The sequence below is a fragment of the Halichoeres trimaculatus genome, unplaced genomic scaffold, assembly GCF_033239565.1.
Source record: "Halichoeres trimaculatus isolate MK-OKI-2021-1 unplaced genomic scaffold, fHalTri1.1 fHalTri1_scaffold_4, whole genome shotgun sequence".
Lineage (NCBI taxonomy): Eukaryota > Metazoa > Chordata > Actinopteri > Labriformes > Labridae > Halichoeres > Halichoeres trimaculatus.
In genome coordinates this window covers 22069172-22084389 of record NW_027437182.1, presented here as the reverse complement: position 1 = coordinate 22084389, position 15218 = coordinate 22069172, and the positions used below count along the sequence as shown (strand labels likewise).

Below are 15218 nucleotides of genomic sequence, written 5' to 3'. Positions count from 1 at the left end.
ATAAAACATTAGGTAAAAACGAATAAAGTTTGCAAAGTGGTTTATAACTGGTAGTTTACCAGGTAGCTTACAACGTAGTGGGTTAACACAAACTGTCACAGCTCAAGGTGTGAACTCTGGTGTCCCATTAAATGTCTGAATAATTCAAGTTTACCCAGGTTCAACTCCTTAGTCCACAAAGAGAAATGAAGCAATCACAAACCTACATAATCATTAAATTCTGTTCATAGACAGTTAGCTTTTTTTTGGCTAGCAAAGCCCTGGTTGTAGAGTTTCTATCTTAAACAAAACTTCAACAGAAAATCTTTTTACTTCTCGTGCTCCAGCATCAGCCATGAAGACAAGTTGTGATGTCTGAAAAAAACAAACTGCTCTTGTTGATGACTTCTTAATGACAAACTGACACTTCAGGGCGAGGGGTAAATATCCACTCAGCTTTGATTACAAACGCTATGTTCACACTGCAGGTCAAAGTCATCTCAATCTGATTTTTTTGCTGAATGTATATCTGCTTTGTTTTTCACAGTCTAAACACAAGTCACAATGAATTTGACATTTCTGAATCAGATACAGGCCACTTTCAAACGGGGTACTGAATCAGAGATGTATCAAGTTTTCTTGAATGTGACCTCGATTAGGACAGTCAAGGCACATTTAATGCAACTTTGACGCCATTCTGGAGCAGAAGTCACGCTTAATGGACACAAACATGGAAGAAAGCAGAGATAGGGATGGGAGGGGCAGAGAGAGGAGCGGACGGAGAAAAGGAAAAGTGAAACTAAAGCAACCATTCGTGATAGAGCTGGGACAATATGCTATTCTGGCAATTCGATTCTATTAATGTTTTTTGGGTGCTGATTCAATGTAAATTGATATTCTTTGATATTAACTATTTTTGCATTCTTTAGTTTGCTTTTTTGACACCAGATCATGTGAAATAGTTAAATGATGATGATGTATATCAGGAGCCATACCTTCCCATAAAACGCACATGATGGGAGTCAGAGAGAAACATTTCAACCTCTGCTGGAGAAAAGTGGTCACTTTTTTTTTTTCAATCCAAACAAAGACTGAAATGAAGAATTTCAATTTGAAAAAAAAAAGATTTCTGGACAAATAATCCAGATTTTGATATTGTCAAACAAAAATTACAGTATATCAATTTTCGTTTTTTTCCCCGACCCCTAGTTTGTGATTCTCGTCGTGGTGAGCTGAGATGGAAAGAGGTGGGGATCATACAGGCAGCAAGCCCAAACAAGCAGCTACACTTAAGAAGACAAGCCCAAAAAACCCAGAGCCATGTTTGTTTCCGTGTGCGAACTGAGCATGCGGGTCACTTTAGGACTCTGAGCCGTGGACATCACAGTATGCAGACAGGCCACATTTAAGAATGTAATATGAACACACAAACAAATAATCAGACTGCACAATAAATCATAACTGTGCATTGAGGACTGCAGTGTCAACGTAGCCATAGAATCTGACCTGAACACAAGCGCTTCAGTGTGGTCTCAGGAGATAATCAGTCTGCAGGTCATGAAGAGGCCTCAGAATAAGAACGAGCATCAGCTAAAAACTGCTCATTGTGACTTTTTATTTGCTCACTCAATGAACTTTAGATCATTGCTTCAATATTGTGCAATTTACTCACACGTGTTTTGAACAATTTTACATTTTTTCACACTGATTTCTTCTCCTATCAAGCACGCCTTCTCTGCAGGACTCTGCTGAGCTCAGCGTGTTCACTTTTCCAGGAGGTGCACATTGATTGCATGATTCTTAGGACAGAGCAGGCTGTTGGCCATGAAGTGAAACCAGATCAGCCATGTTCTTCAAACAAACAACAGCATTGCACTTACAATAATCTATTCTTACAGTAAACATCTTCAGATGAACTCTGCTCACAGATCCTCCAAACCATTCTTCAAGTTTTCCAGACTAAGTCTCCAGCTTTGGATTGAATCTTTGAGACGAGGGAAAACTTGTCATTGTGGTTTTTCTGTCTCTGCTGCCAACATTTTATTCTCTCCTTTCACCGTGATGAATGTGTGCTGACCCTCACACTGACAGGCTGAGGGGAGAGAGGGGACTTCCCTCAGAGCCTGCTGTTACAGTCCAGTATCATTAAACATGTGCAGCCTGCGGGGAAACAACTGTATGAACACTTTCACGTCCAGCTAACAGCAAGTTTCTAAGAGCTCTGAGTTTTTATCTGAGTGTGAGTAGTGTCTCCTCAGTCTGCTCTCTGTGCGGTGTAAGAGGAGATCTGAGGGTTGTTCTCTCAGAGCTGACAGTTACAGCCAGTAAATTATGGACCTGGCTGTTGTCATGGCTCCGTGTTAAAAACAAAAGAACCCCCCCCCCCAAGCCCCTCTTCATCCCTAAGCCTGCTTCATAAACATCCAGCTGCGGATCATCAGCCGCACGAATCATTATGAAACTCAAAAGATAGACTGAGACAGAGAGACTTGGAGATGAAACCTTCTCCTCTACATGTCTCCCGTCAGCTGATCCATCCAAAGTGTCTAATCCTTAAACAGAAGCAGATCATCGGGTATCCCCGCCATGTGAAGTCCTCCTCCCTCTGTGATGGATTTCAGTCTGCAGTCAGAGACCTGATCACAAAGTCAGCTGAGAGTGCAGATTAAACATCACAGATTCTTTTACCACCAGAGATAAAATCCTGCTGTTCTCATCAGGAAACGGGTTTTCATTCAGAGCACAGAACAGTCTGAGAGCTCTGCATTTCTGAACAGAGCTTCCAGACTCTCTAAGACAAGCCGAAACCTCAGAGGCTTCTTTGGACACTGGAAGACCCTTTAAAATCCTCTGGGACCTCTCAAACTCTAAACGCACCCTGAAGACCAACTCGCAGCCACTCAGACAACCAGTGATTTTTCTAAACCCACCCTGAAGACTTGTAGTATCCTCTAAGACAGACTGAGACTCTTTGGACCCTCCTAAACTCGTAGAGACCACCCAAAACTATCTAAGACCTCTTGAAATCTCCTGGGTCTCTGAAAATGAGATCTTTAAAAAAACTCTTAGACATTTCGAGTTTCGCTGAGACTTTGTGACGAACTCTTAAACTACTTAGCTTCCTGAAGACTCACTCATTCTCATTTAGACCCTGTATGACTCTCTGAGGTCCCCCTTGAAACCACAAAGGCCATCTGAAACACTAAAACTATAAAAGAAACACCCAAGATCATCAGAAATGTTCAAGGATTCTCTGCGATCTTCTTAAAAAACCTCTGAGATCTTCAGCAACCTTTCCCATCTTCTGACACCCTCCTCTCTGACCCCCCTTTGATTTTCTGAGATCCTCTACCTTCTGACAAATTCTTAGAAACCTTAACACACCCACTGTAATCCACTGAGACCCCCTCAGTGTTCCTGAACCCTGTGAGACTCTCTAAGACCTGCAGACTGTGTTCTGCTCTGACTGTCTGTTTGTGTTTGTGAACACGTGCAGTAAACCACAGCAGCTTTCACTCCGAGTCTTTCACGCGTTATGTTTAGATTGTTATGATGTGTTTATGGACAGTTGGAAAATCCGATGTTATACAAAGCTAACAATAGTGTTAGTCACAGCTGGTTCGGTGTAGTCCTGATGTAATCACCCTGAATGAACTGTGATAACAGCAGCTCCAACATGCTGACAGACCGGACAGAAAAGAGACGACAGCTTCATCATACTTCAGACATTCAGCCTCAACAAACACGCTCTAATGAGACACTCTGCAGGCCAGAAACACTTGGAAACAATCCGCTGGAAAATCTGATTCGCCTGTTTGTTTTTTGTATGCAAAAAGTCAGAAAAGAAAAGAAAAAGTGGAGAGTAAACCTGCAGAGGAACATCTGGAGGCGTATAAACTCAATCAGGGATCAAACTCTGATGGAAATCGAACAACGCAAGATCAACTGCTACATCATCGTTTACCCAACCAGAGCCCCAGCAGCTCACATCACGGAAACTACAGAGCCCCGAACACGTGTGCTGAAAGTGTCCTGGAAGTGTCCCAAAGCCACCCCGAGGTGCTGCATGATGCATGAGAGGACGCCCAAGTTTCAACCAGCTGATCCAAACATCACACACACTCTGAACTGTGAGTCTCCAAAGTGAGATCAGCAAGTGAGTGTGAGCAGCTATGACGCTGTTTAACAAAACATTAATGCTTTACTCCTTCCTGCTCGCCTTCTTATTCTTTTTATCTTTTGTACTGATCACTGCTGATATCTGCTGTAGAAAGATCAACATAAATCTGATACCGTGATGCTAAGTCAAGTAAAAAAGGGCAGGAAATCACATTTCCTTTGTAATCTCATGGATTTAAATAGTTGCACTGACTCGTCTCACAATGTCTATCACTGAGCCCTGTTTCCTGTAGCTATAGCGTGTGATTTTCAGTATCACTGCACAGTTAGCAGTTAGCACTCAGCCTGGCATTTAAAGGGTGCTTCAGGTCTAAAATGGGCTGAATGACAGTAAAAACATTATTACACAACAAGTTATTTAATATTTTCCTCTGCAGGCAGCGAGCAGAGTCAAACACACACAGCTGGTGTTTTCATCAGGAGTGTGTGAGCAGAGCGACACACTGAGCTCTCTGGAAACTCAGGGTCTCGTCCTCTGCTGGCTCTCCTCTCTCTCTTCCTCTCTTCCTGCAGACTGTAGCTCAACATCCTCCTCTCCAACTCTCCATCACTTTAATTCACCTCTCCTGTTCTCCCACCAGAGCTCTGAAACACGTCTCAGCATGTTGAAGGGGAAGCTACGAATCAACCTCATCTGAGCCTTTAAGTGTTCACCTCAGATGCCGTTTGAAAATTCTTTTGGACTTATCATTGTCTGATGATATGATGAGAGGTCAATGAACTCCATCTGCGCTGGTTTGAGCATAACGCAGCTCCGGATAAAAACAGGACACAACTCCAATTGTTTCCTGAAATCAGCAGCTCCAGATGCATGGAAGCAATTCTACTCCAGCGTCTGTAAAGCTTTAATAATGGGTCACCTCGTTCGACACAATGAGGAAATGATTCTGTGATCATATGAAAAGACATCAAACAGAGCCACAGCGCTTACATCAAGAGAGAATTAATGTCACGCAACAACACGGCGCATGGTAAATGAGAACATATGTGATGCTAACGTTAGACATCTGAAAAATTTGACAGAACTTAGAATAAGATAGAACATTTCTGTAGACCTGCAGCTCTGTGTTAGTGTGCGTGTGTGTGTGGATTTATGATATTAAAATTATCAGAGTGTTGAAAGGTGCTGGTTTAATTCTTCATTGCACAACTCACCTCAGGCTGGATGGCTTTAAACACGGGAGCATCCATGAGCGTGATCTGACCCTGAGAAGACAAATATAAACATAGACACACACAGTTACATTTTCAATCTTTAACAGGTTGATGTTCAAGACCTCATTTTTATCAAATCTTTAAATTATTAGATGTCAGATATTTGTTAAACTAGAAGCTAAATCTGCTCTATGGGAGGCTGCTCCTGTCAGCTGTTACTGGGACACCAAGAAGACAAAGAGCATAAAGAGGATGAAGGTGCCCTCTCCTGGTTAAATGTAGCAGAGCAGGGCAAACCTACCATTGTATAAATCAGATTACCATTTGAGTGCTTGTAGTTACTGTTGTAGTTACTGACAACATTACTCAAATCATAGTTTACAGCATCACCACAGAGGTCTTACTGTCTGTTTAAAGAGACACAGAAAGCACAGAGAGCAAAAACTCTCAGACCCACAAAAACACACGTGCTCTTACTTACCGCATACTCTTCAGGTGTGACCTTCAACACATCGAACACAACAGCATCAAAACTTTTCTTCAGATCAGAGGAAACTTTTTCACTGAGAGACTCCGAGCTGCTGCTCCTCTACACGTACACGTACACACACACACACACACACACACACACACACACACACACACACACACACACACACACACACACACACACACACTTTATCAGATCAGCTGAACACAGAGGTTTATAGTTGCACACAAAATGGAAAATTTAATTTATGTTGCCTAATAAATGTAGAGTTAAAGGGTTTATCTCTGAATGTTTGAGGAGGATATAAGACAAGGGATACAACAATAAGATATTCAAGATAAATATTCAAGATATATATTAAGTTATTATAATCACAACTTTCTACCATTTATTATGACTTAAGAAAGCTTTTATATTATTTGCAGCTAAAATGACAAAGTTTCCAAAGCTAAACTTTATCACCCAAGGTCCTCAGGTTATGAACTTTTTAAGAATTTTTAACTCAATGTCATAACCACAGAAGGAAGATAAAAAAAAATCTCTGAACCCCTAAGCGTTCATGCTCATTACCTGAGCATGGCATAGCCTCTTGGAATGATTGAACATCTAAGTCTTCTGGGCAACCAGCCACGAGGGTTGCATCATTTTTTATTACAAGTGGCACTTATGTTTGAGATTTCTTTGTTTTTGTTTTAACACGTCTTCTCTCAAGGTAGAGTGTGCAGGATTTCCCGAAAACAAAAAATGTCAACCTTTACAGGAACAATCTTGCTCAGTCGTCTCCTACAGGCCTCTATACATGTGTGTCAGCGTCAGTGTCTGCAACTGCCTCAACCCCCTCCTCTGACTGTATGATGATGTTTTGGTTGAGTTGGAGTGTTTCTGTGCAGGGAGTCGACATGGTTACACCAGTCAATCACAGCCTGTCCAGTGCGCAATTGACTTTGCGTGTTGATCACAGCGAGGGGAATAAGCTATCTTGAGCGGTTGGCTTTCTGCTAACCAGTTGTGTTTGATACCCGTGATTAGCTTGTGCAAACATGCCACGTCAGGTGCACAGCTTTAGTCTCCCACATAGACACGGGACGCTAATGGTGGTTGTTGGGCTAGCAAGTGTGTTTACATAGCTTCGTTGAAGGCAGTGGGTGTGCTGCAGCTGGCACTGATCCAAGGAGGAGCAGCCCAATTTGAATGTTGTGTTTACGAACAAGTAATAAAAATTCCTGCAGACCCTACCTTAATATCATCAATTAGTTAAAACAGTGAGGTTTTTTCCAATAAAGGTTTTTCTTCGTCCCATAAAATCTGCTAAGAATTGTACATTTGGGCATCCGGCTGTCCTGTTGATCAATGCATGTGCATACAAATGTACGGTTGTGTGGGTGGGTGCGGCTTTACCTCGGAGACAGGTGCAGCAGTTGTGGTGGCACCTGATTGGCCATTAGGGAGGTCCATTATTCCCTCACCAGCTGAGTTTCAACGCAGTAGACGCTTCTTCATCATCATCTTTATCATCATCATCATCATCTTTAGCTGCAGTAATGCCTGAACGGCTCTGAAGACACAGACAGACAAATCAGTAAACCAGTGGCAACAGCTCCACCTGCTGGATGGAATATTCATATGCCTATGAGACGTGATTAACAGTTTGTATAAGGAACATGGGAGATCAGAACATTTATTATTTTATAGCTTCAGTGCGATGAGATCTATGGGAGAAACAAAAAGGAAGTTTGTTTTTGTATCACACAATTCAGCTCAGTTTGAATGATACCATGAATTTGCTTTGTGCATAAAATAATGAAAAGGGGGGGATAAGGCCTTTGCCTTATAACTGGAGTGGCATCTAAAACCCTGCTTAAAGAGTTAGGATGGAAGTTACAATATTACACTCCCTAACAGCTACATATTGTTATGATTTAAAAATCCCTGAATCTGTCTGTAAACTACTCAAAAAATCACAAGATTGTCACTGAGACTTGCTGAACACAAGAGTCATAACATAAGAGTCTCCTAACTGGTTCATGGATGTATGAGGCGTGGGGTTAAAACACAAAGGTCTGCCAATAGCTCTGCGGGCAGGATGGGATTTTTTCACCCTGCTGTCAAAAAAGATGAAATGCAGGTATGACACAGGGGCAGAGTTTATCATCAGAGGCACCATCAGAGAAGAAACACAGTCACTGCAAAAGGCCCAAGTTTGCATAACAAAATGGCACTAAGGTAGGGATGGGTACTGAATAAGGTACTTTTATAGGTTTCGATTAAATTCATTCTGTAGTACCAAGTACTGATTCATGTAAGTCAAACAGTACCCTGTTTAGGTACCTAAACGCATCCTTGTGACTGTGAGGGAGTGAAAGAGTAGCCAATTTTCCATACTGGACATGACCACAGCATTGAAAGTTTATTTATTGAGAAATAAATATGTGAAATTGAAAAACTTTGAGATTTTATTGCTTGACAAATTGATATCTATTACTATTTAAATACACAAAAGTACAGAAAATTGGTACCATTGAGTACCGGTAATGACTGCCAAGTACCGGGCATCAGCACTGTATAGTTTCAAATCCAAAAGGTACCAATCCCTACCCTGACACTCACATCATTTTGGTTAAAAATCCCAATCTAAGAGGTGTAAAGATGGTGGAGCTTCATAAAGGTGCAGCAGCAGAATTCCAATATGAAAAAGGCAATGTTTGTTTTTTTCTGTCCAGCTGTGATCGTTCATCCAGAGAACAAAAACCATGAGTCAGTATGCAAAAACAGCATCTCCAAGATAAAGTCTGTACTCACCAGGTGTGTGTGTCAGATGTGCATGATGCTTGAAGTGAAGCCGGCCTATTTCTATCAAGTCCTGTCCGTCTGCGAGGCTTCCACCTGTCTGTGTGGAGGACAAAGAAAAACACAGAATTAATCTTATGAATGTGAGCAAACACACAGACAAAAAGTAAAGAAAATGAAGGCTGATGTTGGGAGAGAAAACTGCAGAGTACATCACCTTCAAAGACGAGCTGACTTCAGGTAAAAGTTAACCCCAGATAAAAGAATAATAACGCCTGCAGACACTGCAGGTAGCCTGGTTAGTGTGGATGCTGTTGAGTGATATGGCACTGTTCTATCAGAGAGACGTGTGAGGTTGACTCACTCATGTGTAAATTTTGAATCAACCTCAAAGTTTTTCTTTATTAGGATACATCAGAAAATGCCCAATTGTCTCCAGGATTTTATTATTAAATGTCACTCACAAAAGTGGACGGCTTCATTTGTCTGTACAGTGAATGAAACTCTTCTGACTGAGGCCAGCTGTCGCTCACAGCCACAGCCGCAGGAGCATGAAAGATGGAGAGACTCATCCAGAACAAAGACACTCTTAAGCAGGCAGGGTTATAATACTGACTTTGAGGTTATGGTTATCATTGTATAAAAAATTTTAAAGAGATGACACTGGGCTAAAATATGCAGCCAATATGGAGCCACAGGGAGTGATGTCTGAAGAAAGAGAGTGAAATAGAGCACAAAGAGTGTATCAAAATATGTTAAATATTTAATCCAAAAAATATGAAAAGCTATATTTATCACCAGACCCATCACCCATCAGATAGACTGCAGATTATATTCATTTGTTATGGTACCTAAGTGCCTCATTAACATGTCATCTCTATCTGGCTTTCATACTTTAAAAGGAGTTAAAAAAAAAAACCTCTGCCTACCTTCTTTCACTATCCATTTAATGTATTTATGAATATTTTGTTGTATGACTATTTTCAATAACAAATTATATCTTTAAAAAAGCTAGATGAGGCTGTCAATACATCAATTAATCAATCAATCAATCTTTATTTGTATAGCACCAAATCATAACAAACGTTATCTCAAGACACTTTACAAAAACATTTACAGGTCTAGACCAGTCAATGTAAAAAAAAAAAATTAGCAGAAACCCAACATCAGGACAAGATAAGGAGTCTTATTTTATCTTAATCCACCATGAGTACAGGACTTTGCAGCATTTAGCAAGTTACAATAGCAAGGAAAAACTTCCCTTTAACTGGCAGAAACCTCGGACAGAACTAGACTCATGTTAGACTCCAGTGTTTCTCAATTCCGGTCCTGGGGCCCCCCTGCCCTACATGTTTTAGATGTTACCCGAATCCAACACACCTGATTCAAATGATCAGCTCGTCATCAAGCTCTGCTCGAGCCTGATGACGAGCCATTCATTTGAATCAGGTGTGCTGGAGTAGGGTAACATCTAAAACATGCAGGGCAGGGGGGCTCCGGGACCGGAATTGAGAAACACTATGTTAGACAGACATCTGCCTTGACTGTGTTGGGGTTAGAGAGAGACAGATAGTTACATAGTTACAATACATTAATCTTGAATGGGGGTTGTTTTAAACTCCAAACCATTCAGGTGTAATATTCTGTCTGACATGATTCTGGATGGGTAAGGAACCAATGCCCAGTACTTGGCAATTGGTATCGATTCTCAACAGTACCTATTGTATATAATAAAAACTCGAAGTTTTTCAATTTAACACTTTTTTATCTCCATATATAACCTTGCAATGCTGTGTTCACGGCCAGTATGGAAAATCACCTACTCTTCCACTCCCTCACAGTCACAAGGATCCGTTTAGGTATTGAAACCTGGTACTGCTTGATTTAACGTGAATCAGTACTAATCAGTGCCTATAAAAGTATCTGATTCAGTACCCATTCCTGGACATGACCTGTCATTACTCACACCCACCAGCAGATGTCTCACTGCTACTGAGATAGAATACTGATGCTTTCTGAAGACAGGCAGGACTTGAATTTATCCATTAAGTGGAGGTTTACAGAGATTTCAAACAACCAAATGGTAATCCTGCAGACACACACTGGCACACTCTGTCAAATATCAGATCGCTGGATTTCAAAATAACTTAATCAATAAATAAGGAGCTTAAACAAAGACAATGTTTAATCACTGTCAAACACTGAGCAGAGTGTGTCTCCAGACTCCAGACACAGAGCAGTTGTCACAGTAACTAAGGTTTTTTCTTCTGTCAAAATGTTTGCTTGAGTTGTACATCGCTTTGGACAAGAGCGTCTGCTAAATGAAACTGTAGAACTAAAGAACAAACTGTCACAGATTCACTTCAGTATCTGTTGTGACACAAGCAGTTTTCAGTTAGCCGTTAGCTCATCTCATGTTTAGTCTGTGTATTTTGTTTGTGAGTGTGTGTGTGTGTGTGAGTGTGTGTGTGTGTGTGTGTGTGTGTGTGTGTGTGTGTGTGTGTGTGTGTGTGTGTGTGTGTGTGTGTGTGTGTGTGTGTCTGAGCAAACCCTTCCAGCAGCATCCTGTCACTGCTGATTTTGGACCTGTTTACACCCAAGTATTTACACCTGCAGCTACACGTCACTGACTGACAAAACACACACACACACACACACACACACACACACACACACACACACACACACACACACACACACACACACACACACACACAACTCAGCCTGCTCCAGCTGCTGAGCATCAGGAGGAGAGAGGGTGGTGTTGGGAGGGATGTGAGGAGGTAAGAGGAGGTGAATACGTAGGTGGCAGAGTATTAAGCTGTGAGAAAGTTTACAGGAGGATAGTGAAGGAGTGGGTTTAAGGAGGTGTTAAAAAGAAAAGGTGTTTGGAGGGAATAAGAAATGAAAGGTGTGAGTTTGTTATTGGAGGTATAAGAAGGTGTATGGAGGTGTTGCCAGGTGTAAGGAGTAAGGAGGTACAGGTTCTAGGAGCTGTGAATAGCAGAAGGGGAAATGAGGATACACAAGGACATGTAAGTTTGAATGAGGAGGTGTGAGGAGGCGTAAAGAAGAGTGAGGGTAAGTAGGCAGCAGAGAGTGGGTGTACTGAGGATGTATGAGGAGGTCTTAGGATGTATAAAAAATTCCAAGGTGGAATGAGGAGGTAAAAACAGGTGTTAGGAGGCAAGAGGAGGAATGAAGGGCGTCTAGGAGGTTTGATTCTGGCAGCTCAGGTGAGTACAGAGACAGGTCAGCCTGTTATGGTGTGAGTGTGAAAGTGAAACAAAGACACTGCAGCAGACTGCAGTCTCCATCTTTTCTACTAAAGCCTGTCTGCACTAAATAAAGAATACACACACACACACACACACACACACACATGCACAAGCACACACTGAATGTTTGTGCAGTGTTCAGCAGAAACAGAGTCTCATGTATAAAACATGCTGTGCACTCACTCCCTGTTAGCTCAGCAGCTGGGATGTTTCAGTGAAACGTGCTGCAGAGATAAAGTAGGTCAGTGTGTCAGTGAGCAGAGGGAGCTGTATCTTCCTCCTCCTCCTCTTCATCTTTCACCCCTGCACTGCACCTCTGAAAACTCCTCGACCATGTCCAGGTGGGCTGCATGTGTGATCATAAACAGCTGAATCTTAGAGAGACATTTTCCTCAGCCTCCTGGAACAAGTCAGAGTGACGTCGGAGTGAGTTGGTGTGCGAATGCTGCAGGTAACAATTTGAAACATTCACCGTGGGCGAGTGGGCGACGATGCTGCTCAGGTTGAGTTTCTCTGCTGTATACTCTATACTCATCTCAGCAGTCTGTATTATGTTCTCTTCATCTGTGTTTGTGTTGTAGAAACAGTCTTTAAGATTCTGGACTGATACTAACGCACAGACACACTTGTCCTCTATCCCAGCATGCTCTTCCCAAGCCACCCCTCCTTGACTTCACCCAACGGAGTTGACTTCTCAGGGATAAAATTTCTCACTCTGGGGTGTGTAAAAATATCAGGGCCTGAATGTTTTGAAGTTATCTAGAAAATGTCAGGAGTTCATGAGTGAAAGAAGCTACATACCACACATACAGAGAGAGTTAGAGTTCCCCTTTTCCCCTCCCACTGCTGCTGGGATTAAACAACAAAAGGCCTCTGCCCACTGACAGTTTAGACTTAACTCAACTGTTTGTTTAATATTTGAAACCATTCAATAAAATTACATACAAAGAAAACAAAACAATAGAGAAAGATCATGTCCTGGCTTTGGAGGCAGGCCTTCCCCAGAAATTGAAGCACAGAGTGCATGAGATGCAACATACAAAGAAAAGGCTACCGGCAAGAGGTACAAGAGTTGTGACTGAAAGAAGGAGGTTTAAAGGCCCATTTCACTGAATTGAAGGATAAGCAGTGGATTTATTTCCACTCTCTAGGGATGGGTACCTTTCGCTTTTGAAATGATACGACACTGATGCCCTGTACCTGGCAATTGGTATCAGTACTCAACGGTACTAAATTTCAGTACTTTAGTGTCAATATTATTTTTCTAATAATAAAATCCTGAAGTTTTTTTAATCTAAAATATTTCTTTTAGGGATGTACCGATCCAATTTTTCTAGTCCCTATACAGATACCAAAATTGATACCTGGGCTTTGGTATCAACCGATACTGATCCAATACTAGTGTTAAATAATAACCTGCATGCTCTACTGTGAGATAAGACTGGTAATGTTTTGGGTAAAAGGCAACAAATGAGTAAATGGAATTACTGAAGTAAATATTTATTTATACTATCAAATATTTAAATGTATACCACCTAGAGGTGTCCCAGTCCGATACTGATATCGGATATCGGTCCGATATCAGCAAAAAAACAAGTATCGGTATCGTATCGGAATGCATCTAAAATCTCCGATATAAGCAGTTTCTGTTACCCATTGGTTAATAATTAATGGGTCAGTTTTTCCTCATACCTACTGTTGCGGACTACTGTTCTTTGTTTGAATAATATCACTTAATCAAGCCTTTTCTAACATGACAGACATACTACAGAATAAGTAATAAAAGTATGCATGTTTAATGCTGATATCGTATCAGATTAATATCGGTATCGGCCAGTACTCAATGCTGCAGTATCGGTATTGTATCGGAAGTGAAAATGTAATATCGGGACATCCCTAATACCACCAAAACAATTCTTCAGAATGTACACAAGTTCTGTTCAAATGTAAACTTTTATACCCTGATGACTGGTAATGCAGCAAAAAACAAAGCAAGTGCATCAGAGGCAACAATTCAAGTTAAGTAGCAAAGAGCACTGGTAAAATAAAATAAAAAGGCATAGAGCTATTGTATATGAGCTATGAGCTATATGCTTGGATCAGCACCATGGATCTCTTCCCACTGATGCCAATCCAGCTTTGAGGGGCACCAAGACACCAATAAACGATACCACCAATCGGTATCAGTGCATCCTTAACTTATTTCCTCATATATAACTTTGCAATGCTGCGTTCATGTCCAGCATGGAAAATCACCAACTCTTCCACTCCCTCACAGTCTTAAGGATGCATTAAGGTCCCAAAGCATGCTACTGTTTCATTTTACATGAATCAGTAATTGTTGCTACAGACAGAATTCAGTCCCCAACCTAGAGAAGTACCTAACTCGGTACCCATCCCTACCCCTCCCATGTTGTTGTTTTCAGAAGCCATGCCCTGTATCATTTTGATTGGTCAGCGAAAGAGAAGTAACATCCACCAGCTGAACAGTGTGTAAAACAGTTTCAATTGAGAACACAGTGACAAAATTAAAAAAGCAAAGCAGGAAATTATCTGGCAGCCTGCGCCTGTGAGTCTGAGTTTGCGGCATTAAAACCATTAAAACCATCTCACATGTCTTTTTTAATTCACTTGTGGATTTTGCGCGGTGCAGAGCTGCAGCAAAAGTGACGTGTAGACAGACAGATGAGAGGCCCACCTCAGTGGGAACTGGGAAGCAATGACTTGTTTGGATTCTTTGGATTTGGATTGCATTTGCAACTTGGTCTAAAAATGTGAAGATTTGTGCATGCATTTGTGGATTAATGTACGTGCTTGTAAATCTTTTATGTATTTTGGATATCAAATTACAAATATTTGAGCTACAATTATAGGTCCATAACAGCTGACTTTGGGGACATTACTGCACAGAAAAGGCTTGATGCTGGATACACTTCAAGCACAAAAACACTGGGTGGACACAGACCCAAACTGTCTGAACTCCACCATCATGTCTGTCTAATTCATTTCAAAATAAAAGTCTCCTTTCCTCTCTGCTGATATCTGAGCCTTTTAATTAACGTCAGGATCAGAGTTCTCGCTCCTCTCCTCTTAGAGCTCCAGCTGGTGGGGAGGAGGGGGGTATTGATCTGTAGTTAAGAGGGGCAGGATTGATCACACACACTCTCAAATAACCTGCACATGTAGACACACAGCATGTGTCACAGCAGGTCAATGCTTGCTGCTACCACAGAGAGCATGGTGGCCCTGCAGGGACACAGTGTGCGTGTGTGTGTGTGTGCTCACAGCAACACTTAGCATGCTGGCGGTGTTCAGAGAGGACAGAGGATGGTGCACAGGATGCTTTGAAA

General features: G+C 41.5%; 1 protein-coding gene across 2 annotated transcripts in view; it reads right to left on the bottom strand.

The window, feature by feature from the left end:
* The window catches only part of ralgps2 (Ral GEF with PH domain and SH3 binding motif 2), a 91167-nt gene that overhangs the window by 51562 nt on the left and 24387 nt on the right, over positions 1–15218 (bottom strand). For both annotated transcript variants that reach the window (XM_074667990.1, XM_074667991.1), the window contains exons 2-5: positions 8603–8690; positions 7202–7358; positions 5795–5902; positions 5314–5364 (exon numbers count right to left, since the gene is read on the bottom strand). In XM_074667990.1, the coding sequence (XP_074524091.1) occupies positions 5314–5364; positions 5795–5902; positions 7202–7258 (216 nt within the window). In that variant the 5' untranslated portion in view covers positions 7259–7358; positions 8603–8690. The remainder of the gene's footprint in view (positions 1–5313; positions 5365–5794; positions 5903–7201; positions 7359–8602; positions 8691–15218) is intronic.